The 16,128-nt window shown below is 34.8% G+C and overlaps 1 protein-coding gene across 4 annotated transcripts in view; it reads left to right on the top strand.

The window, feature by feature from the left end:
• Positions 1–16,128, top strand: part of LOC108739277 (solute carrier family 12 member 4) — a 61,341-nt gene that overhangs the window by 27,793 nt on the left and 17,420 nt on the right. Inside the window, exon 1 of one of the 4 annotated variants that reach the window (XM_018473108.1) lies at positions 448–618. The exons of the other annotated variants lie outside the window; for them this stretch is intronic. Coding sequence (XP_018328610.1) covers positions 528–618 — 91 coding nt within the window. The 5' untranslated portion in view covers positions 448–527. Of the gene's footprint in view, positions 1–447; positions 619–16,128 lie in introns of those variants that run through there. 4 annotated transcript variants of the gene reach the window in all.

Here is a 16,128-nt window from a genome sequence, read left to right as displayed (position 1 = left end):
GTTTTTCTAGGTTGATAGAGACCCTGCATTTAATCTAGGATATACGTATGTATCTTTTCATTTAAAGTTGGAAATTTTAATGGAAAACAAAGGGCTGTGTGATCAATTTTGTATAAACGAATTGGCAATTATCCGAGTTAATTAAATGGTATCAGTTACAGATATTTACTTATGCAGAATAAAAGTACGAAAAAGGTGGAAAGCAGTTTAGCTATTTGATGGACAGTTAACCCGGGTAATTAACTGGGCGTACATTATTTATGTTTTTTTTTTTTGGAAAACAGGATATATTCGGGTATACATCGTTAAAAAGGAGAATATCCCTGCCGAAAAATCGCGCAGGTGAAAATAAATTTGGTGCAGAGGGATGCTGCGCGCATGGTCCAGGCAATCTCTTTTCTAGGGGTGCAGGATACGAGTCATGTTCAGTTGCTTTCCCATCTCCGAGAGAGTAATAACTTTCCGGGTTTCCCGCAAATCACGGCCCCATAAGCAACGAGATTCGCGGTAAATGCCGGTTTTTTGTCATGTCTAAGGAGGGAGATGACCAGAAGGCACCGGCCTCGCCAAACTCCAAAATAGTCGCTGATGGCCACTGTTCACCTCCTAAGAAAGAAGGTATTTTTTGCACTCACCTCACATCAGCCGCTTTCTTTCTTTCTTTCTTTTCGTCAACCCTTTTTCTTTTAATTTATGCAACTCTTTTCAACCTTCTGGTTGCCGTTAGCGATTCCACATACTAACCGTCATTAAGTAAACTGTAGTGTAAAAAAAACAAAAATCTCTTCCACAAATATGTAAAACTATTCACTGGTTTTCGTATGCGTTTTTCCGGTAAAAGAAATTTGTTGGGATAGCAAAATCCATTTTATAAAACTTCGCTTATGCTGTTTCTTTCGATTCATTTTATGAAATAGTAGTAGTAGTAGTGGTAGTCACTTCTTCCGACGCAAAACGAATATTTCAATATCACGAACACAACCAAAAATAATTTTTGTTCAAATTACAAATACGATGATAATTTAACCGACTGCTACAGAAAAATATAAATCCATTCACTTCCTACAACCTCTGTTTTGTCCTAAAACAAAATTAGATATTTATGTACTACCGCCGCCCACCTAAAGTTGCTTTGTTCTTTCGTTCTATAAAACGAAAATATTTTACTTCGCGCATTTTTTTTTGTTTATTTGCTCAGATCAAATCATAAATTACATTAAGCTAACAAGGACGACCCTACGTAGGTGCTTACGGAATATTTTTTAATAAAACGTCAATTTTTTGCAAACATAACAATACGTGCTGTGTCCAGCATTTAGTATATAACAAAAAGCAAATTAACAATCTCAAATAAACTTCGGAAAAGGTAAATTAGGGCCTATAAAGTTTTTTTATCAACTCACGTACTACGGAATTATCATTTATGGTTTTTGTATCTTCTGATAAATAGTTATCAGCGGTTTACAATAGGTACTGCTATAACTAAAGTTGCAACTGTGCGAAAACATTTTAAATTCAGACTATCTTGCGTTATTTTAATCTTAAGAGGGTAGTTGGTACTAACTGTTTCAATTTTGTAGTATTTGTCGTTTCATGTTTCGTATCCTATAAAGGGGATTTCTTACCCGAGATAAAACACTTTTTATTTATCCACCTTTTCCGTCTTTTACCTTTTACTCGAAACAGAGAAATTGTGGCTGGTATTTAATAATGTATAAAGCCTATTTTCAAATAAATGGTCAACATTTCAGCATCAAGGGATTATTTTACGTCATTTATGAACCTCCATATTTAATTATTAACTTCGCTACCCTTAACAGGATCATCTTGTTCTGAAGAAAACTACATACGTAATGAAATAATTTGATTAAATGTACCACACATATATATCTAACAGCTTACTCGAAGACACCATTTATTATAGAAATAAGTAAATAAATTTTTAATTGATGTCCTGTTTGTGTTAGTTTTTGCAATTAAATTTTAGGTTTTTAATTTACATCTTTTATGAAAATAACAAATTTTTACCTAACTGCAGTAAAAGGATTAAGTATCAAAAAGATGAAATTACTGCTGTAAGTGTAACATTTAATTTTAATAAAACCGCATAGGTTTCATTTTTAAAAAGTGCTTATATTTTTTTAATGAATTCGAGCTTTTGACAAGGTTGACAATTGAAAGAGAAATGCCAACAGGATCATGATAAATTTACGGATCCTACTATTTTATTTAAAGGACATTTCATGAAAGGTATCGCTACAAGTAGCAATTAGATTTAATTTTGGTACTTTACATCTACTTTACATCTTTTACTAAATTTTCATGAAAAAGCCGACACTTCCAAACTGACGGAATTATTCAAACCGCGAATTTCTTTTTTACCTTTAAATTCCATTTTATGGAATAACTTCGTCGGTAGGACTGTTTTAGTTAGTTTTTTTTTAAAACAAAACAGCATTATTAGCGAATAAATACATATACATTAGTAGGTACATAGAACGTCCTTTAAAATCTGCAATACAATTATACCTATACGCACAGGCATGTATTATAGAAACAATTAGGTTCAACAAAATAGTTGTTGTGAAAGCTAATTGAACGTAAACTTAATTTATCATCAAAGGAAATTTCATATAAACAGCGGCCTTTCAGAGTTGCTGCATAAATGATTTAGTATTCCACATGTGTGATAATTATTCCTTAAATATTTGGATACTTTTGACGAGTGATGAAAGTATAATGTAAGTGGAATTTTTAAACAGGCAACCTTTGTCAACCCAAATTCACGCTCCTGACAAATTTAACTACATTAATTTATATCTACCTACTTTGTATACGTACACAACCCTCTTACGTAGGAATAACTCTCATTAATAGGGTTAGTGAAAATCCTTTGTGAGACGGTGTGAAGTTTGAGAATTTTAGAGCGGCTGGTAAATTCTCTTTCATGTTTTGTTATTACATTACACACATGGATACGTAAAAAGTATATTTTATTTTTCCTCACGTTATGTAATCGAATTCGCGTCCCAATTCGTGTCCGGGGGAAATATGCTGACCCAAAGAAGGACCTTAAAAGGTCGGTTAAGATCGGTAGACGGCGTTATCTGACACGTACGTACAAACATGCATGGCGTAGTTGAACTGGGATACAGTAATTGGTATCTTAAAATTTTTAATGAAGAATACGTATGTCCCGGGCTAATTCGGACGGGTTTTTCGGGGCAGAGTTAGTAATAGTGGGTTATGCGGGTTAGAGAAGTGGCGGGAAGCTGTATAGGAGCTAAAGTATATCGATCCCGACACCGCCCTGCGAAGCTCCGGTTAACCTACATTCGCTTTTCCAGCTCAGCTAGTTCTCCCTTCTAGTATTGAGGCCGCTACCACCGAACGACAGGGAACGGCGACGAAGTGCGACGTCACATCGATCTACCAAAATAAACCAATCTGTCTGGTAGTTCGACAGAAATTTAGCAACGCCACGTGCTCTCCTCTTTATCAAGCCAACGTAATACAGTAGGCGCACGGCGCGCCCAACTATAATGTCATTCGGCCGGCTCTCTTTTTGCTTAATAAACAAAACTCTCAATGTCTTTGTGTTTTACAACGACGCCTGCTCTTCTCATTTCCAACCTAACCGACCTGACGGCGACGCCGGTAGTCGAACCGTCACAGACGCTCTTTCACACGTTTTATCGGCCCTTGAAAGGACGAAGCCAAATGTATACAAGAGAAATTAAACGTTTTCAAAGTTAATTATTACACTGCGTACATTTTCCATAAGTTTGAGTCAGTTTGTAAAATTGTAGACGTGGATAAAGGATGGGCCGATTGCAATTTTCCTAATTGTAAATCCGATTTTATTTTTGCCAAACCGAGTAGTAATTACTAGTCTATACGCTGCTTTCGACTCGAAAACACATGTGTGAAGCGAGCGAATATTTTCCGAAGCCAGTAATTTCTCAGAAGGAAAAAGGCACAAGCCACAATGCTCAACATGCAGGCGTGATGGCTGTGGTCTAGGAGTGTTTCTCCTGCAGTGAGAAGACTGACGTGTCGTGTATACGACGTTTCGCCAACTATGTATTGTCATTGGTATCCTCAAAGAACGTAAGGAGAACGTAAAGTAAAGCTGTGATTATGTAGTCTCACAGCGAAAGACTTTTACGTCTCTTGGAACCGAACTATTCGGCCTAGTATGAGTACTAAATAAACGCCGAGTACCGAGTACTAAAACGAGCACTCGATGCATCTCTTATAAATCTAAATTAAGTCGAAAACTGGCAATTATCTTGCTTATTCTGTCACTAAAACTCTATCCTATAATTTATACCAGTTGTTTTCAATTGCTCTAATAAAAACTAGTTTTCTAACATTTCCGACTCGAAGTGTTTCGATACTTTATCTCCTTCCATAACTTCCTTAAATTACAATACGCAATGATTTCATGTTTCAACCAGATGCAACCAGTTTACATATATGGCTAACGTTTACTCAGCAAAACTTACTAGTGTTGATAGTTGTACAGAAAGTACTTCAGTCGTAAATATCTCAATATCCTAAAATGTACATCTTTCAGTAAAATTAGTGCTGAAATACAGATCTAATATAATTTTTCGCGTAATCTTTTAAAAAAGTAAGAATAACAGAAACAATATAAATACAAGTTTTTTAATCAGTTTTGATTTTTACGAACAATATGAGCTAGTTTTTATAATAAAGCTTTCATGATATCTAAAAAGATAAAGTAAACTATATTTAAACATCAAAGAACTAGAAAATTAATTAAAAGAACTCAACTAAACATAAGTAACAATAAATTCTCGCTCCTGCTTCTTCTTATTATTGCCTAGAAAAAAATACTACATTAAAAAAATATTTAGTTTATAAATCAACATGGTATTTACCGTGCTTCCCCTTTCAGATAAATACTAGACTATAACATTTTATTGGCTTCTGAAGGGTATTTATTGATTAGAGGATATAAAACGTATAGACTGTAAAGGATCTCAAACCCTTGTTTTTATCAGTTTACGTACGAAAATAAAACCGTTAAGACGAACAATAAAATAAAGTTTTAATTAACCAATACAACATTTAGATTCTATCGATCTGTTAGTTATTCATTATCGACACCATACAAACTACATAAAATTAGCTGGATCTTTGGTTATTTTTATTTAATATTCTAGAAACGCACCTATTGAAATGCCGACTAAAATAAACATTTATTTAGAATTCATAACAACGTTAAACACAACTCAATTGATGCAACTCTCGCAATCAATTGAAACGTTTTTCTAGGTGGAATAAAATGGAAACAATTGAAAAACAAATCGGCATTTTTATGTTAATCGGTCTAGAGCCGAAAAATTCATAAATTAACATTTTTCAAATGAAAAATGTTCTTCGACGTTGATAAGTAAGGTAGCTTGCAATAACGACTGTAATTAAATGAAAACAGTCAAGAAATTCCGGTATTACAATCGGAAGAAATTAAACCGTTAAACCCAGTGCAAAGTTTCGTCAGGAAAATTTTTGCATTTCAAATGTTAAATTAATCGCAAGAAAAAGTACTGCCTCTAATTTCTACTTTGTCGTTAATTTGCACAATTTAAAGTATTTTTATTAGCTTTTTTCGTCTGTTTCTGGCAACCTATTTTGCATTCTATACACAACACAATGAATGTTTACTTTCAGTACCGGAAATTTACTATTCGTTTACACAAACTTTTTAACAAAAAAATTAAACCGCCGAAAAAACTGAAAAGCAAAAAATAATAAACCTTTATTTTATTTACTTTAATAACTAAGTTCTTCAACTTATGAAAGTATACCTAAGTAATTTTGAGTCGACACTAAACAATCAATAAACAAAGATTACTAAATTACCTTAAATTTAAAGAAGTAACCATTACATTGTTAATTTAAGGTAATTTAGNACCAACAATCATCCCTTATTTTCCTACTCTTAGGGTTGGAATTGTTTTTCCAAATTTATATGGGACCAACTTCGGGGTATACCCTTTCTAATAAAAACAAGAGTTATCAAAATCGGACTACCCTGTCAAAAGTTACGCATGGTCATACATTACAATCAGTGAGTGAACAACAATCAACAATCATCCCTTATTTTCCTACTCTTAGGGTTGGAATTGTTTTTCCAAATTTATATGGGACCAACTTCGGGGTATACCCTTTCTAATAAAAACAAGAGTTATCAAAATCGGACTACCCTGTCAAAAGTTACGCATGGTCATACATTACAATCAGTGAGTGAACAACAATCAACAATCATCCCTTATTTTCCTACTCTTAGGGTTGGAATTGTTTTTCCAAATTTATATGGGACCAACTTCGGGGTATACCCTTTCTAATAAAAACAAGAGTTATCAAAATCGGACTACCCTGTCAAAAGTTACGCATGGTCATACATTACAATCAGTGAGTGAACAACAATCAACAATCATCCCTTATTTTCCTACTCTTAGGGTTGGAATTGTTTTTCCAAATTTATATGGGACCAACTTCGGGGTATACGCCCTTTCCAATAAAAAAAGATTTATCAAAATCGGGCTACTCTGTCAAAAGTTATGCGTGGTAATACATTACAATCAGTGAGTGAACAACAACCAACAATCATCCCTTGTTTTCCTACTCTTAGGGTTGGAATTGTTTTTCCAAATTTATATGTGACCAACTTCGGGGTATACCGTTTCCAATAAAAAAATAATTATCAACTCCGTAAAAAGTTATGCGTGGTCATACATAAAAAAAAATATATACGCGTCGACTTGAGAACCTCCTTCTTTTTTTCGTCGGTTAAAGAAGTCAGTCAGATGTTTGCATTACTGTTAAATAGAACAATATTAAAAATGTATGATTTCTTTAATTCATTGTATTACGTTACGGATCAAGCGCAACTAAATCTCTCTCCTGAAATTGAAGCCCGTGGAGAAGGAGAGGGCTGAAACCACACGGAGGATGGTAAAGTCCTTTTCTAATTAGTAGTCCCCGCTTTTGAAAAATATCGTACTTTCCGGTCAGCGGTAGGTACAGTGGAATTCGTTTATTATGACTCCGCCTATATTGACCAACCGCTTAATATGAAGTAATTGCAGTGTTAAGTTTAGTTTTCATATTAAATTCTGTATTAGGAAAGTTGGAATACAATGACTCCGTTTAAAATGATATATCGTTTATTATGACTGATTCTCAAGAAGTCATATCCGGCTATAGTGACCCAAATTATTAATAACATCTTCTTCGATGTCATTATATGCGGATTTTATTGTACGTGAAAAAATTATGCAATCACTACAGGAAAGGAATGCCGTTCTTTCTTATCTTGGGAACACTTTTCAAAAATTAAAAAAATTGGTACTGTAATAAATAAATTCATATTTTTTTTTTCAAATCATATTGACGCAATTTCAAACAATTGTCCATAGCCATCATAAAAACTACGGCCAGTTTATAATATAGATTTAAATACCTATTGTATTTAAAATTATAAAAGAAAATTGTATTTGTTATAACAAATCCTTTTAAATGAAACATATAAACTTATTTTGAAGTAGGTAATTAATTATTCGTTTAACATTTTAATGTGGTAATTAGTACAAAATGCGTAGGTTAATAAGATATACCTTTGTACGCCGCCATTTCTAAAAACCGTGTGACACACGAACAAACGGAAGGGTAAGTGAATATGGTATTATAAAGGGTTATTTTTTTTTCCTACCTTCTGTTACGATTATTATACAATACACATACGTATGTACATACATATTTCAAAAAAGCACTCCAACAGGAATGTCGAGTGCTATTTTTCATCTGTGTGAAACCATTCGTTGATGAAAAAAACAATCTATGACATTTTTGTTTACAAATTACCTACTTTCAGGTAACTGTGATACATAAATACCTAACCTACAGTATCTTTTGCTTTTTTTTTTTTAAAGCTGGAGAATAATCATCAATACCTGATATTTTATATTTACACATATCAACACATGTGTTCACTAATAGAAACGAACGAAAAGAAATACTAGTTCAGAAACCTCATTAGGGGTTGTTCATATATTACGTCATGCCGCAAATACGCAAATATTAATAAATTCATAATAAAAAGTGTTTTCTAGAGATTGAGTATTTAATTTTAGTAACCCCTTTTTTCCTGTATAGTATGAGCTCAAATTATTCGTAAGATTCAGTGAAAAATAATAGTGGCTTTAATGATAGAATATACAGCGTTCTTTCAGTAGAACGGAAACGACTGGTTTCGGTACTTTTTTACAAATTATTTTTTTAGGCTTTTGAATCCTTCTGATGGGATCGAAAGTTCTACAAAAACGTTCTTTGCTTTTCAAATTTCAGCGCATTCTTTTGCCAGTACTGTATTGCAATCGGCTTAGAAGTTAGAGCCTGTCAAAATTCGCATAATTTAGTAGCAAAAATAATACGCGCGCCCGGTCACGCATTTCTGTTTTGACCTAAAAAACGATAACAGTTGGAGTGTCTCGAAGTTAGAATTCAGCGGCAGTCCGCAGGATGCTTCGGAATTGTACAACAAAATATTACATTGAAAAACTGTGCGTAGAACAATGCAACAAAAGTTAGATATTACTACAATTAGAGTAGAATACAGATGCACTAGGTAGTGATTTGATCGAATACCGGATAACCGAGTACCCGGCAAAACTACCACGACTCATGGTTCATGTCTTTGTTATGGCGAGTTCTCTATTAAATATCATAGTCGTTTCAACACTAAACCAATGAAATTTTAATTCTTGGTTGGCGGATTTGGAACGGAAGGTTTGAGTTGAAATTCTTGAAATCAGCCTATAATGTTTATAAACGTTAAAAGTCTGCAAGGTGACAAAATTATACTTATAGGTTATCGTTAATCAAAACCTGATATACCAACAAACGACAGAAATTGTTACAGTCCGGCCATACTGATGTAATCTTGTTCATGAAAAAAAGTAAGCACAAGAACTATATCCAAATAACAAACAATCTAGTATAGTAATCAATAAATAATCCAAATTAGGACAAACAACCTATACCGATAGAATATTAATTACTAATTTTCGTAAGGTAGATTTTGTTATTATACTTCATCATCATAAGGTCGTCAGTTCTAAGACTGGTTTGACACGCACCTCCACTCTTTCTTATCCTGAGCTAAACTTCGCATTTTCCTAAAACTAGAACATCCCACATCCTTAACTATTTGCGAACAGTAATCTAATCTCAGTCTACCTCTACTCCTCTTAACTGCTGTTTCTGTCTCTTAATACATCTCATGCCTGAGAAGGTGTCCTACCAACCTATCTCGCCCTTATTAACTTTCATAGTCCTCTGCTCTCCTATTCTTTCTAATACCTCTTCATTTCTAGCCGTCTCTATCCACCGTATCCTCCTCATCATTTGCCTACAACACCACATTTCGAACGCTTCTAACCTTTTCTTTTCACCCGCGCTCACCGTCCATGTTTCGCTCCTGTACAGCGTCGCGCTCCTTTTTTCTCATTACTCAGCAGTACCAGTACCCGGCGTCATTGCCTGGTAACTGCCGAATCCTAAAAAAAAGTACAGATCCAAAACGTGTTCTTAGTCGATCGTTAGAGCAAAACCCATAAACCAAGTGGATCTTCTATAGAATACGTGAATTAGTTAGTTATACTAGTTTAATTTACTATAGGGTTGTTCGGAAAGTCATTTCGTTTTTTCCCGACAGAGGATTTAATTGTATTCTGTGTCGCCGCATTGACGTCTGCGATTCGCTTCTCAAACGTCATGAAAATGATCCGTTTTTGAAGCGCATCATCACTGGGGACGAAAAATGGGTTGTATACAACAACGTCAAACGCAAGAGGTCATGGAGCAAAAAAGATGAACCGGCTCAAACCATTTCCAAAGCCGATATTCACCAAAAAAAGGTGATGCTGTCTGTTTGGTGGGATTTTAAAGGAATCGTTTTTTTTGAGCTTTTACCGGATAACACAACGATTAATTCGGAAGTCTACTGTCATCAGCTGGACAAACTGAATGATGCACTTCAACAGAAAAGGTCAGAACTAATCAACAGGAAAGGTGTAGTGTTTCACCAAGACAACGCGAGACCTCACACAAGTTTGGTCACTCGCCAAAAGCTTTTACAGCTTGAATGGGATACAATGCTACACCCACCATATTCTCCAGACCTGGCACCATCGGATTATTATTTGTTCCGGTCACTCCAAAATTTTTTAGACGGTAAAACCTTCACCTCAAATGAGGAGGTCAAAAACCTCCTCGATCAGTTTTTTGCCAGCAAAGACCAAAAATTTTATGAGCGTGGAATTATGCTACTACCAGAAAGATGGCAAAAGGTGTTGGACCAGAACGGTCAATATATAATTTAATAAAGTATTTCTTTATTATACGAAAACTGTCTTTCATTTCCACAAAAAAAAACGAAATGACTTTCCGAACAACCCTATATGTCACTGCAATCATATTACTAGAAATTTTGAATAAAAAAATATAAGCTAAATCTGTACTGCTGGCAGACACCCTCGTCCTTCTATCAGAATGACATGTATTGGCGGGCATGAGTCCATCTGAGAGGACCAATTCCTTTCTACAAACGTCCTTCCAGCAAGACAACGTTAGGAGGACAAGAAAGTGACTAAAACAGCGTGAAGTATTATATGACCGGTCTCTTACTAAATTTTAAAGGATTTAAATGTGTTTGAAATTATTTCATTTGTTTTCGAAATATATATTTCTTAAAAAAAAAACAACACGTCCACACTAACAGTTCATCCTGTAGGACTAATTATACTATACGAGAAGTTTTTTCCTTGGTGGAAAATGGCGAAAAACGATTATGTATTTATGAAAAGTGGAAAAGACATTTAAGTAACACATAGAAACATGTCGTTTTGAAAAAGGAAATAATAGTCAAAATTGATCGTGTTTGAAAGTAGCTAACTAAAGCATTATAAAGCCAATCTTTTATGACAGTTGCATACTAGCTAGTCATTAACCAGCAATAAATCATTGTACACGTTTGTAAAGATAGAACGAAATCTAAAAGTAGAAGGGAGAAATGTTCGTCCCTTTGACACAGCAAGCGAACCTGCTACTTCCAACATCTTTCCAATTTCTGTATAGGTAATTTATGAACCAATCTAATTTTCTACTACTACTGGTAGACCGTGTAATAAGAGGAAATGGAATTCATTCAATTATCATTCATCGTACGATTATCGTAAATAGATAACTTTAGACCATCACCTTTTCACGTTGCGCAATCGAAAAAACATAAAGAAAACAGGATGCTTTGATAGCACACTGCGAAATGGTTGCAGACATTTTCCAGGTAATAATTACTAATCAAGGTCGTATTAAATCACTTCGATATCACCAGATTAATTACAAACCCTCAATACTTAACATATTAATTGATAAAGGACTAAATTTAATCGGGATTAAAAACTTAGTTAATCGAGTATTAAGCTGATTAATAAAATAAGCAATCAATCTTCTTAATCCGTCTTCAAGAGATGATTAAAACTTACAGAGCCAGGTGGATGATAAATCAATAAACTCTTTAGAATTCCCAATCACAAAAAAATCGAAATCGTGTTACCATTCAATGTTTTTTTTTTGCTTTAATATCTTCTGCAAAGTTCGAGTACGAAACGGTGGTGTGTGAAATGCACAAATTATAGGGTTGTTCGGAAAGTCATTTCGTTTTTTTTTTTGTGAAAATGAAAGACAGTTTTCGTATAATAAACAAATACTTTATTAAATTATATATTGACCGTTCTGGTCCAACACCTTTTGCCATCTTTCTGGTAGTAGCATAATTTCACACTCATAAAATTTTTGGTCTTTGCTGGCAAAAAACTGATCGAGGAGGTTTTTGACCTCCTCATTTGAGGTGAAGGTTTTACCGTCTAAAAAATTTTGGAGTGACCGGAACAAATAATAATCCGATGGTGCCAGGTCTGGAGAATATGGTGGATGTAGCATTGTATCCCATTCAAGCTGTAAAAGCTTTTGGCGAGTGACCAAACTTGTGTGAGGTCTCGCGTTGTCTTGGTGAAACACTACACCTTTCCTGTTGATTAGTTCTGACCTTTTCTGTTGAAGTGCATCATTCAGTTTGTCCAGCTGATACAGTAGACTTCCGAATTAATCGTTGTGTTATCCGGTAAAAGCTCAAAAAAAAAACGATTCCTTTAAAATCCCACCAAACAAACAGCATCACCTTTTTTTGGTGAATATCGGCTTTGGAAATGGTTTGAGCCGGTTCATCTTTTTTGCTTCATGACCTCTTGCGTTTGGCGTTGTTGTATACAACCTATTTTTCGTCCTCAGTGATGATGCGCTTCAAAAACGGATCATTTTCGTGACGTTTGAGAAGCGAATCGCAGACGTCAATGCGGCGACACAGATTTCTCTCTGTGAGAACATGGGGAACCCATACATCGAGCTTCGAGGATAATCCCAGGCCTATCAAGTGGTCATAAACTGTTGAATTTGATAACTTTAACCTCAATCCGATCTCACGTGTTGTTATTCGCCGGTTCACATCAACTAATGCCTTTATCGCGTCTTTATCAGCTTCAACCGGCCTTCCCGAACGTGGTGCATCTTCGACATCAAAATTGCCGGATCGAAATTTAGCGAACCAGTTCTGGCACTGGTGTACTGTCAACACACCTTCTCCATACACATCAGTCAATTTCTTTCTGGCTTGAACAGCATTTTTACCCTTCATGTAGTAAAACAGTAAGATATGTCGAAAATGCTGCTTATCGCTCTCCATATTGAAAAGGGCACCAACCAAAAACTACTGCGTATAATTAATTGGAATTTTTCACACACAAGCCTTGCTATATGAGCTCTCAAAGCATATAAAAATTATACGGCTTAAATGTGAAGTTGGGTGCAAAAGAATACAATTAAATCCTCTGTCGGGAAAAAACGAAATGACTTTCCGAACAACCCTATACAACGGAATCGTATAGGGTACTCCTGTAGCATACCTGCAGTTTTGAAAGAATTTTGCTCTGCACTCTTTCATCGTGATAATTAGAAGAAAAAATCATAAAAATTTTATGTATACGTTTGGGCAAAAATAATAGAATCTTTTCGCGAAAATCGCACAACTGTAACTGTGCTTTGTAAAAACCGCAGGGGAATGGCCCAAAATGGTTTAAGAACGATTTTATAGAGAAGTATTTGTTCGCGAATAGCTGCTCTACAACCCTTTAATCATGCAACGTATGTATACTTCCACTTAAAACCTCAAAAACGCGTTTGAAAACCAGTCGCTTTCTTGCTTCGGGCTCAGCTTCGCGAGCAAAGAAGTAGTATGTGTTTGGTTGAAGCGGTATGCGTAAAAAATTACGACATATGAAATTTTTACTGTATATTGTAGGTCCGAAGAAAGGCCACAGTTTAGACCTCGAAACAAGTTGTTACGACTATTATAATCCCTGTAATTAAATATGCAAAAAGCTGTTGACCGATTTTAATTGTATAAAGTTCATTATATTCTTCTTTTTAAGCGCTATAACTATTTTTTATTTTTTAATGAAAAATTTTCTCGCACATTAAATGAGAAAATACCTGTTTTCAACACCATTCTGGATTTTTTTTCATTTATGTGCCACGAACAGATTTTGTACAAAACACAAGCGTATTGAATACGTAAAATTTCTGCAACTTTTCGTTTAATTATCACGTTGAGTGGAAGGTAAATTGCTGTCATGAAATAAAAACTCTTGCATTTAAAATAAAAGATACACTCTTATTATTTTGCGTACATGTCCAACTTGAGTACAAGCAATGAAAAGGTCCAAATAAGCTTAATTTTATATGATAAGTATATGTGATAGATATAATAATATATATGTATGCATGATTCGTGTAGAAATAGCATACAAATGTAGTTGATGAGTTTCAAGCAATCAAACTAAAATAAAAAGAAAATAGAATCGCCTAGAAGTTGGCACCTCTAATTCAATTTTCTTGTGAGTTCTATACTCTCTACGGATCTTATATAGTTCTCAATGGGGTACGCCGATACTTTAGCATTTTTATTGATAAAATTAAAATGAGATTTCGGGGTGTTAACTCCATGCCCCACGTCTCCGTAATAAAAAAAAAATGTTCTGATACATTAGAACAATAAGAAATAAGGATTGCAAAAATTCTGCAAAAAAAATTGCGTAAAGAAGTTATGGCGGGAGTTCTGGGTAGTCCCTGAAGAACTGTATTGAAAAGTCTTGTTGGGTTTATTATTTAAAAGTCAATCGAAAAATAGGATCACTAAAGATTGGTAATTGCATTATTTCTGATCAGAACAAGCTGTAAATTTTTCACCCCAGAAGCTACATTTCTATTCCAGAACTCCGGAGTGCTGCCTATTTTTCAAGAGAAGAAGAATCTGGAGTTATCACTGGAGCTCTGGACAGAATTATTACTGATCGAATATATGACACACTTGGAATTGTTCTTCCAAGAATTCCGGGGTGCTCTGGTCATTTTTCTAACGATATTTGGCGAGTTACAAGTCTAAAAATCACTGCCCCGTAGGAATCGCGAGTGTTTGTTTATAACACTTCTAGTTAGAACTACCCCCCGACTGAATATTTCACACCCCCAGAACTCTTTTTTCCATAGTACAATTCTGGAGTATATGCGATTTTTCGAACCAAATCTGATATTGGCAAGTTGCAAATGCGGTTCTGACTCGGAATTCTAGGGTGAAAAAAGGGTTACAGGCGTTGCAAATACTCAAACCGGAGTAGTTGTAGTTAGAATTGTTGTACAAACTCGCGATTCAAAAGAGACACTGATTTTTATCAATTCGTAGGAGACAGTGATTTTTAGGTTTGTAACTCGCCAAATATCCCATTTTCGTTCGAAAAATGTCTAACATCCCAAAATTCAAAGGTGGAGAAAGAGTTCCAGGTATGTGAGATACTCAGACGGGATAGTTCTAGTCAGAACTGTTGCAGAAACTCTTTATGTTTGCATCAATTCGAAAGCGACAATAATTTTTAGGCTTGTAACTCGCCAAATATTCCGTTTGGACCGAAAAATAACCAACATCTCGGAGTTCTAGGGTAGTTCTGGCCAGAGCTGATGTAATAACTCGCGGTTCCACGAGTATGTGTTTTGCAGGTTATAATTCGTTGAATACTCCGTTTTACGTCAAAATAAAAAAAATAGCGAGCACTCCGGAACTCTGGGGGTTCAAATTTGATAGCACAGCTATGGGCTCGTAGGTCAATCATAAACTTCTAAAAAGTTACAATCTCGCGATAGTGCAAGACGAGTTTTCAGTACAGTTCTTTGCCCAGAACTCCAGCGAAAACTTTCTTTGAAATTTTGAGCAGCTTTTTGCAGAGCTCTTTGCAAAAACTATCAAGAACCCGAGAACACTTTACGTCTTATTCTTCTTAGGTATCAGATTTTTTTTTAGGATAAAAGGGGTCGGTATGAGGTTAGCACCCAAAAGTTTATTTTTTTGAGCACCATAGGACCATCGCAAAAGGGTATGCAGATCTCGCAAGAAAATTGAGAATTTATGAATTAGGGGTTCCAACTTTCTCAGGTTTTGAAAAAAAGTGTCTAGTGGTATCATGAATGTGAATATTAGTTTCTATAATTAATATGTCGTTATCTGGATTTCTTTCCAAAATTATTATTACCATTAGTAGACAGCTCCTATCCACGTGAGCTGCATGAAATCCTTTCTTTTATATGGTCCTGCTATAAAGCAATTTGTGCATTTCATGCACCACCTACGAAACCAGCAGAAAAATATTTTAAAGGCCCCAAGGGAAATTATTATGTTTATGAATGCTGGAATTAACAAGGATTAAGGTTCAGAAGGAATATGTACAAGGATTATCGCGGATTACAACAAGATTAAAAGGAATTTATGAAATTACACCGTATCTCGTATTAAGCGCTACGGAGCATTGTTAATATTTTTTTTTTATATCCTGTCGTAATTTAATAATAAAGAGATTTTCAATCATTCGTTATTATTGTTATTATTAGTGAGTTAAATTTATAAAAGGCGCGTTTTTAATCCATGAAACAGTC

Source organism: Agrilus planipennis, unplaced genomic scaffold (genome assembly GCF_000699045.2).
Source record: "Agrilus planipennis isolate EAB-ADULT unplaced genomic scaffold, Apla_2.0 scaffold181, whole genome shotgun sequence".
Taxonomy (NCBI): domain Eukaryota; kingdom Metazoa; phylum Arthropoda; class Insecta; order Coleoptera; family Buprestidae; genus Agrilus; species Agrilus planipennis.
The sequence above is the reverse complement of the archived record's forward strand: the minus strand, read 5'-3'. Positions and strand labels throughout refer to the sequence as shown.